At 31.0% G+C, this 9,494-nt stretch overlaps 1 protein-coding gene across 3 annotated transcripts; it reads left to right on the top strand.

Annotated features, from left to right (window-relative positions):
- The first annotated feature begins 409 nt into the window (after nucleotides 1-409).
- On the top strand, nucleotides 410-7,817 carry LOC120138729 (probable 3-hydroxyisobutyrate dehydrogenase, mitochondrial). Of its 3 annotated transcripts, none has more exons than XM_039154147.1 (11): nucleotides 410-560; nucleotides 1,170-1,258; nucleotides 1,428-1,542; nucleotides 2,247-2,358; nucleotides 3,071-3,153; nucleotides 3,521-3,616; nucleotides 4,335-4,477; nucleotides 5,007-5,091; nucleotides 6,531-6,610; nucleotides 7,618-7,705; nucleotides 7,786-7,817. In XM_039154147.1, exons 1-11 carry the CDS (start codon nucleotides 459-461, stop codon nucleotides 7,789-7,791), a joined length of 999 nt encoding a protein of 332 aa, XP_039010078.1. In that variant the 5' UTR covers nucleotides 410-458; the 3' UTR covers nucleotides 7,792-7,817. The 3 variants fall into 3 exon arrangements, with proteins under 3 accessions (XP_039010078.1, XP_039010076.1, XP_039010077.1); XM_039154145.1 differs by having other exon boundaries at nucleotides 411-560; nucleotides 2,208-2,358; nucleotides 7,786-7,814; XM_039154146.1 differs by having other exon boundaries at nucleotides 411-560; nucleotides 2,208-2,358; nucleotides 7,618-7,708; nucleotides 7,789-7,807.
- The last annotated feature ends 1,677 nt before the right edge of the window (nucleotides 7,818-9,494 follow it).

Raw genomic sequence — 9,494 nt, 5'->3', positions numbered from 1 at the left:
ATAAAATAAGTTATATGATTTGCTAAAAATTAGCTAATATAAATAATTCAGTAAAATCTCTATATATTAATATTTGATAAATTACTAACCTCTTTAAAATAATATTTTTTCTAATATCGACTTGAATCTAAAATTTAAATTAATGAGATAATAATCTTTTAAAATACCCTTATATAAATTCATCCATAAATATTTTAAATGAAATCAAAGTCTAGATACATTACCTTGTATATCCATAAATATTTTAATTTTTAAAATGAAATCAAATTCTAGATACATTACCTGATATATCCATAAATATTTTAATTAAACTTATTTCTAAAAAAAAAAGGAAAAGAGAAAAAGACAAGCGAGGAAGTTACAGCATACAAAAAAAAAAACAATTAATACTACTTCGAAGTCCTCTTTTAGAGAGGAAGGAAGCACCTTTGTTCCATTATCATTTCAATTCAAATTCAATGGCGATGATGAAGATTTATAGTCACAAACTGAGAGCCCTGCTTTATACTCGCCCATTTCATTCCGTTTCTTCTCGCAGTTTTTCGTCTTCCTCCTTTGAGGTTAGCAGCCTTTCCCTCAAAACTTTTTGCGCTTTTTCATTTTTGGACTGTATCTCATGCCTCGAGTATGGAATTTAAACTTTTATCCCATGTATATTCTTTCGATGCTAGCTATCTGTTTAACTGGACTCAGTGTTGACTACTTTATCCTTTTTTGTTTGGGCACAAAGGATGCGTGGGAACAAGGGAAGGATTACATTTATTGAGATTATAATTAAAATAATTGCATGAATTAGCTAACTAAATTCCGGGTTTGGAGCTAGAGTTGCTAAATTGATTTCCTGGCTAGCTACTGAGTGAGAACATAAGAAACCTAAAACAGTTATCACTGAGGTAGAACTAAGTTTGGTATATAAATGCATTGGGTTATGTTCTTTAAAAGAAGCACAATGAATTTTCTGCAGTGGCCATTCTCAATTATGTAAAATAATGGAGAAATGTGTCGGTGAGATGTTTTCAGTTGGTGGTGGTGGAAATATAATCTGTTTCTCATGTTATTTTAATACCAATAACTTCAATTTTATGCTACACTGTCTTATTGTAGTTTTTGTTCTGATTCTTCTCCTAAATCCTAATTTGATTGAATGTATCATTGATTTGCCTTGACAGAATGTTGGATTCATTGGGCTGGGAAATATGGGATCCAGAATGGCAGATAATTTACTCAAAGCTGGATACAAATTGACTGTTCATGATGTGTAATGCATTCAAATCTTATCTTACCTTTTGATTTACCATGCTCATTTGGCTTCCATTGCGCTTCCAGCTAGTTGTATTGTTCTTCATGCTATTTAGGTTCTTCTTTGTGTAGAAAATAGAAAATGTTTCTTCTCTGAAGCAAATTTGCACCTTTATATTTTAATTCAGAAACTGTAATGCCATGAAGAAGTACTCTGACATGAGAGTTTCAACAAAACAAACACCATTTGGAGTTGCAGAAGCAAGTGACGTTGTAATCACAATGTTGCCTTCATCATCTCATGTGAGCATTATGACTTTGATTATCTTTCATGTGATTTTTTATTTATTGTGGTTCATAATGGATGTATTAGCTTATCCCTTTTTTGATTTTTACCTTCTAGTCTTTTTTGACTTTCCAGCAAGCCCGTTATCTTTTTATCACCATGAAATGAACCTTCTGCTAGATCCATAGAAGTAGTTTATTAGCTAGAATTTGGCTTCCCATATTCTTGTTTACATTTATGGTTATCAATTCTTGCTGTAAGGTTAAAGATGAAAAAGGTATCTAAGTTGAAACATCATTCACGATAAAAATAATACTATAATAATAATACCTTAAAAGTTAGGTTCTCTTGTATCTATTTTCTTCATTGTGTTAACCAGGTATATCAGAAGGAATGCAGGATAAAAGATTACCTAGTGAAGAAGTAATTAAATAGAGTTCATCAATTTTCATTCTTATTGAGAATTAATTACAAAACTTGAATCATAATGCTTTCAGGTTTTTAATTATATTCTATGTAAATTCTACTGGGGCAAGTACTTATGTTTCCATTGATAGGTTGTTAGTTTAAATTTATCAAATTCGGTTACACCTAAATATTAATTCTTCTTTTCTCCTTAATTTCTAAGGTTTATTGTCAACTGCAAAAATTTCTACCTAAGCAACCAATCTGATTTATATAGGTATTGAATGTTTACCATGGTCCATATGGCTTACTTGAAGGAGGAAATATCCTAAGGCCTCGGTTATTAATAGATTCTTCTACTATTGATCCCCAAACATCAAGAAGGCTCTCTGCGTCTATATCTAATTGCTCTCTGAAGGAAAAGAGAGGTACCAGTCAATGTAAATTAAAGATATAAATCTGAGATTTTAATAGAACTTTTAGTCATTAAGATAAACTGACATGCTCAGTCTATCACTCTCTTTCCTTTATTTTATCATTCTGTGTGAGAAATCTTTTTATTTCCTAAGTCTGTCTCCCTTTGTCACACACACACACACACACACACACACAGATACAAATACACTGACTTCTTACTAATAGAAATTGAAGATTATATGCCTTGGATGAGGGACATTGAAACAAGATGATCATAGTGACGCCTTATACATGCTAATTCAGGGTCACGTTCTCTTGACATTACCATTCAAACATGAGAACAATACAACCACATTTGAGAAGAACCTGCATGATATGTCTTCATTCCAGAGAAATCTTTTTATTTATTTATTTTTATTTCCCAAGTCCCTCTACCTTTGTCACACATATACAGATATAAGTACACTGACCTCTTATCAAAAGAAATTGAAGATTATATGACTTGGTTGAGGGACAGTGAAACAAGATGATCTAGTCATGTTAATTTGGGGTCACCATTTTCTTGACATTACCATTCAAACATGAGAATGATACACCACATTTGAGACGAACCTGCATGATATGTCTTCATTCCTCTGCAATCTTCATCTATACGTAAATATTCATGCACACATGCATACAAAAGTATATATATTTCAGTTTCAATTCATATAACTTATGTAGAGAATTGGGAGAGCCCTGTCATGTTGGACGCTCCTGTCTCTGGAGGTGTTGTAGCTGCAGAAGCTGGTTCACTTACTTTCATGGTAAAAATTCACATTTGATCACCTTTTTGTTTAGAGTTGACCAATTATATATTGTTTTCCATTGAGTGCATAGAGATACCCATTAAACTTCGTTTCCCAACCTCATCCAGAAAATGTAGGATAGCTGTCCTCCCCAATTGCAAATTACTTTTACTACTAAACTACTTATCAATTATTTTAACCCTGCTTGTGAGGCTGCTTGTTTAATATAAATTTTGCTGCAAGATATTATAATTTTTATATTTTTAATGATGTATGCAATACTAGTTGCTACAGAAGTCTGGTATTTTAGAAACACAAATGAGATTAGGTTGGAAGCACTTTTTGGTAGTATTCTACTTGTGATAAAAAATGCCATGTGATCCAGGTTGGTGGCTCTGAAGATGCGTATCTTGCTGCCAAATCCTTACTTCTCTCGATGGGGAAAAATGCAATTTTCTGTGGTGGACCAGGAAATGGTTCAGTAAGTGTTCTTTATAACATGAAAATATTTCCTTTTGATTTCCCCTCTCTCACTACCATCCTTCCCTCCCTTCAGGATGTAGCTTAATTCAATAGTGAAGAGGACAAGAAAACTCAATTTTAGGCTATATTCTCAAGAAACTTTAGTTTGTCATAGTTTCTAGATACATTTAACTATTGAACAAGAGTTTTATTGCCTTCTCTGCACTGTTGGATAATTGACTGATGATATTTGAAATTATGTATTGAATTGAGATGATGTTATCGGTTTAAAATGGCAGCTTAAAGAATTTACTGCAAGAGCATAAAAAATACAATACAAAGAATCAGTGTCACCAGTATGTTAGTGTATGTTTTTGAAGTACAAGAAGATGGAATTATTGGACTCATTATGGATCTATCCAATCAGCCAAAGTTATAACTTGATCAAGTATCAGCTCTTAGCCAATTCAGACAGCCTGCTGTTACAAGAGTTACTTTTTCATTAATTCTTTAAAATAATTATTTTTTAAGGGAAATATCAATATGTAACAAATAACTGCTCATTTTCATGTTTTCTTTCAATGCGGTTACTTGGAAACAAGATGGCTAAGCTCTTCCATTTATTTGTTTTGCTGTCTTTGAAATGATAACGCCTTTGACGTATTTAGGTTTCAATCTTATTCTTTATGGATTAGTAGGTGAAGTTGTGATATCATTGATATGGTTCTGTTATTCAGGTGGCAAAGCTATGCAACAATTTGGCAATGGCTGTCAGTATGATTGGAGTGTCAGAGGCTCTTGCTCTTGGTCAATCTTTAGGAATAAGTGCCGATGTCCTGACAAAGATATTTAACTCTTCAAGTGCTCGCTGTTGGAGTAGGTACTAAGCACTTCTCTACGGTTTCACTCACTTGAAATATAATAAAATAAAATTTCTTTAAGTGAGACTTCAATAGTGTGCTACCCTCTTAAAATAATCAAAATCCTCTACTTAGCTTCAAATATTTTATCAGAGGTCAACCATACATGAAAAAAATGAAAGTTATTACTAAGGGTGGAGCATGTACCTTTTTTCGTTAGTTGACAACAACTTTTATGAAAATTAAATCATGTTATGTACCTTTTTGTTGTCACCTGATCAGATTTCATGCTTTTAATATAGGAACCATTAGAACGTGTCTTTTCTATATTTTCAATAAATATTTGACATCTGTTAGCCAAGATATATGGGGGTGGGAGGAGAGTAAGGGAAAGCTTAATATGTGTATTTTGTTCCTCAAGAGCATATGGGTTGGGCTAGTTTTCTCAAGAGTGAGTTATTCTCCAAATTGGGAAAACTCAAGAACTTGTTTACTGTTGGTGAATTTTCCATTGATATAATTCTTTCTAAAATAAGCTCAATGTGACAGTGATAGTTATAATCCAGTTCCTGGTGTGATGCAAGGAGTGCCATCTTCGAGGAATTATAGTGGTGGATTTGCATCCAAGCTCATGGTAAGCAATTTTCGTTGCCTATATCTATATCTGTATCAATAAGAACTTGCTTCACGTTTATCACACTTCATCGGGTTGCTTAAGGCATTGGAAACTGGTAACTTGTTTAAGCTGAAATAGCATATAATGACTAGTTAACACAGTCCACTTTTTCTCTCTTTCTGACGTTCGGTTCTTTCAGTTTTCAAAATCTAAAACATGAACTGTACATACAAGAATTACTGGTTCCTACATGATATGAAGGAACTACCGACATAGTCACTTTTGTTTCATAAGTGTTCATTTTTTTGTCATCGAATTTTAAAAATTAATGTTTTGATCACATGTTTTTTTATAGGAATTGAAGGTCTCGTTAAAACCCCCTTCTTGATTAAAGGCCTCGTTTTGATCACTTATGTTAACAATTTCTAACGTTTTAGCATTTTTGATATTAAATGCTTTACTTTTATGACAGTGAAAGAGATTGATTTTTGATTTGATCTCTTAACTTTAGCTAAAATACCGATTTGAATCCCAAATTTTGGAGAAAATATCATTTTAATCCTTCAACTTTAGATAAAATATCATTTAACCCCTAAATTCGACCAAAGCCCCCTGTCGCTCACCACCATCGTCAGTCATCATCAGTGATGATCGTTGGACCCTAAAATTTTCAATTCATTCCTTTTTGACCATTTGTGCGCGAATCCAATGTCTGTTTCATCGGAAAATACATCAAACTCCACATATCTAGTCTAAAATCATTTCACTTTAAAATTAAAATATAACAATAAATTTATTATTAATATTATTTTAAAAATAAGGATGCTATGTTTAATCCAACCTGACCCGAATTAGGAGGATTTAAGTGTAGCACGAAATCATCGAAGTGACTAATCATTTTCTTTCTTGAAATCATTTACTCTATCATAAAGACATAATCATAATATCCAAAATAAATCAGTGTAAATTAAGTTTATAAAATATGGAGCTCCAAATAATACAACTTGGTAATCATAATAAGTTTAATAAAATAGAGTTACAGATCGAAATATGTCGTAAGGTCAATGATATACATGTCCATTATGATAAATCAAGACATACTTTGAAAAGATAAGTAGCTGGAACTTTGACTTAGCGTCAGTGCTCCTCGAATCTCCACGTAAGAACTAAAATAGCAGAAATAAAAGGAAAATTGAGGTTAGGCAATACATAAATAAAAGATGTATTTATCTATATGATTGTAAATTATGTTCATTGAAGTAAGGGCAGTTACAATAAGTTTTGGGTGTAATGGTAACACACATTTCACTCTCAAGAAGAGATCCAAGTCGAACCTTTGGCCACCCCCAAAAAGTAGGGGCAGTTATATATATTTGTCACGTCACTAATTTCTCCTACTCTGAGTTTTTGGTGGACTTATCTGAGTATGAATAAACATCTTCATTTTAACAATGCAGGCTAAAGACCTAAACCTTGCAGCGGCATCAGCAGAAGAAGTTGCTCAAAAATGTCCAATGACATTTCTAGCAAAGAACATGTAAGTATCATAACCGATTTTTCAATTTAAACCAGTTAAATAAACAGCATCGCAATCATGTAGAATAAGCCTCCTTTAAGGTGATGCATACAATGACTCTGCATTGTCAACCGGTTGATAAATTGACTTTTTGCAATCAATAAATGACATGTGGAAATATTGTTGAAGATAATGTAATCCCTTTCAAATACAATCATGCACTGTGTATTAGGTTCATGAATTTTTTTGCCTGATTTTGTTATGTCAAGCACTCTTATGCTTTTGCTGAGCTTTAAGTTGTAGAAATTGACAGGGTAAACTACGTATTTAGTCACTAACTATTTGTGCAATTCCGTTGTGGTCACCCAACTATTTTTTATTTCAAAATCTTACCAACATCATGTTTTGATTTTATTTTGGTCACTCGCCGTTATAAAATTAGCAGAATTGCTGAGTGATATTTTTTTAATTTTTCAATGATGATGTGGCATTATCATATGATGATACGTCAGTATCAACGTTAATTTTTTAACAGCGGGGGACCAAAATGAAGCCAAAATGTAACGTTAGGTCAGATATTTAAATAGCGGTGCCGTCAGAAACTGTTATTGCATGATCATGATCCCCGCAGTCGTAATAGCGCCCGCTCTGTCCTCAATCACATTAAGCACAACGTAACCGAAAACGTGACTGCAACCGCAATTTAAATCCCTGCGTTAGATATGATTTTGGAAAGGAAAAAAAATATTTGGGTGATCAAAATGAAACCGCTTGAATAGGTAGATGACTAAATACGTAGCTTACCCAAATAAATATATGGCCCTTAACTAAAACTTTGATATGTCTGACAGTAGACTGGTTATTTTAGCTGAGAAAGAAACTACCCTGTATCAAATGATTTTGCAGTATTTCTTTCTGTATTTCATAACATGACTAGAAACTACATGGATTTGCATCGATTCCATCTCAGATTGCATTAATGTCTTTAAGTATAGAGAAGGGATTCCAACTATAATCTCTTTCCACAGATATAGAGAGATATGCAAGGATGCTCATGAAACTGAAGACTTCTCATGCGTGTTCCGCCATTATTACTCTGGTAAGAATGAACATAATTAGCTTCACTTTTGGAGTTATACCTAAAGAAAAAGGGTTGAGTTTGGTACCATAAAGCAATGGATTTTCCCGGAAATGAGTGGTGATGGGCATAAGATATAAAAGCATACAATGATGTAAAAGCAGACTTGAAGGAAAACTTTTATTGTTTTCCAAAGTAAACTAGATTTTTTTTTTCTATTTAAATTGACTTTTGAAGCAAAATAAAAAAGTTGGAAAACCCAGCTTTTGACCTTTTTGGGTGTCAAATTATATAAATTTACCCCTCATTTATATAAATTATAAATATTGTTTAAATATATTAAAATTAAAATTTATAGTAATTTATGTTAGTTTTTGAGAAAGCATTACAAATTTATATTTAGTATATTATAATATTAACGATGGATTATCATAATGCTTGCTTAAATTTTATCTAGTTTTGATTATTAAATTTGAGTGTTATGTTTCTTTTATTAATATATTTTGGTATGTAGTTAAATTTTTGTAACGTGACCCGTTATAAAATATTTAATTTTTAATTTAATTTATCAACTTTAGGTAAAATATCAAGTTAACTTTATAATCCGACACTGTCGATACCGGTTGTCGTTGATCTCAAAAATTTTAATTCCTCTATTTTTTAATATCATAAATGTATATTCAGTGACTATTTTATTGAAAAATATCTTAACGTAAGCTTATAATAATATAAAATATTAATAAATAATTTCTTTTAATATTTCTATTAATAAATTTATTTCCTAATAATACTAAAACCTTTTATACTACTACTAAAAACAGACAGCCAATAGCAGGGTAGCACATACTTTGGATATACCTTGTCAGTTTTATGAAAATTTTGTATTGGGTTGAGGATTTAATGTGAATATTTTTAAAATTTTCTATAAATGAAGTAATTTTTTATTCAATTTAAAATAAATAATTATATATATATATTTTAAAAGTCGTTATTTTTATTAAAAATAGAAAATATCTAAATTACAATAAAGGTTTACAACTATAATCGTAAACTAAACATATAATAAGAATATTTTCCTAAACACAAGAAAATTAGTCATTTAAAATCACACAATGACCATACAAGGAAAATGTTAAAAAATCTAGCTAAATAAATTGAACAATAGATAAATGCGAATAGATCTGACTGCATCAGTAAACGAACAACAAAAGGAAATAAAACCATTGAAAGACAATCGACATATCGTAAATTAGAATCGAGCGATATGAAAAAACTATCAACGGACGCAAATCACATATCCAAATTCAATCTGATGGTCTAAAGTAAGGAAATTCATCATAATAATAAATAAGCGCCATCTTGATTAGTCGTGGCGAGATCAAATCTAAGCCTGAAAAAATAAACAAAAACAACATTCAAATAATCAAAAACGTGCCATAAAGCTAAAAGAATACGTGCAAAAAAAACAGAATTATTAAGAATAAAAAATAATAAAAAATAAAGATACACTATAATAAAGTAAAGGAAAAATAATGAATACCAGTTGTAGACAACCGTACCAAAATTGGTGTCGACAGCCAATAAAAAAATGAAGTGGCTATGGAAAAAGAGAAATATATATATATATATATATATATATTAATTGGTTTAATATTTACCATAAAAATTATTCTCATATCGTCTAAACCACGTATCATTCGACATTTATATTTTTAGATAATGAGAAATTATATCATAAATTTTAGAATTCATAATTAATAAATTTACTTAGTTTTAATTTAAAAGATACAATATTTTACATTATTATATGTTTTTTTTTAAATGACA

Source organism: Hibiscus syriacus, unplaced genomic scaffold (assembly GCF_006381635.1).
Source record: "Hibiscus syriacus cultivar Baekdansim isolate YM2019G1 unplaced genomic scaffold, ASM638163v2 tig00110705_pilon, whole genome shotgun sequence".
Taxonomy (NCBI): domain Eukaryota; kingdom Viridiplantae; phylum Streptophyta; class Magnoliopsida; order Malvales; family Malvaceae; genus Hibiscus; species Hibiscus syriacus.
The sequence above is the reverse complement of the archived record's forward strand: the minus strand, read 5'-3'. Positions and strand labels throughout refer to the sequence as shown.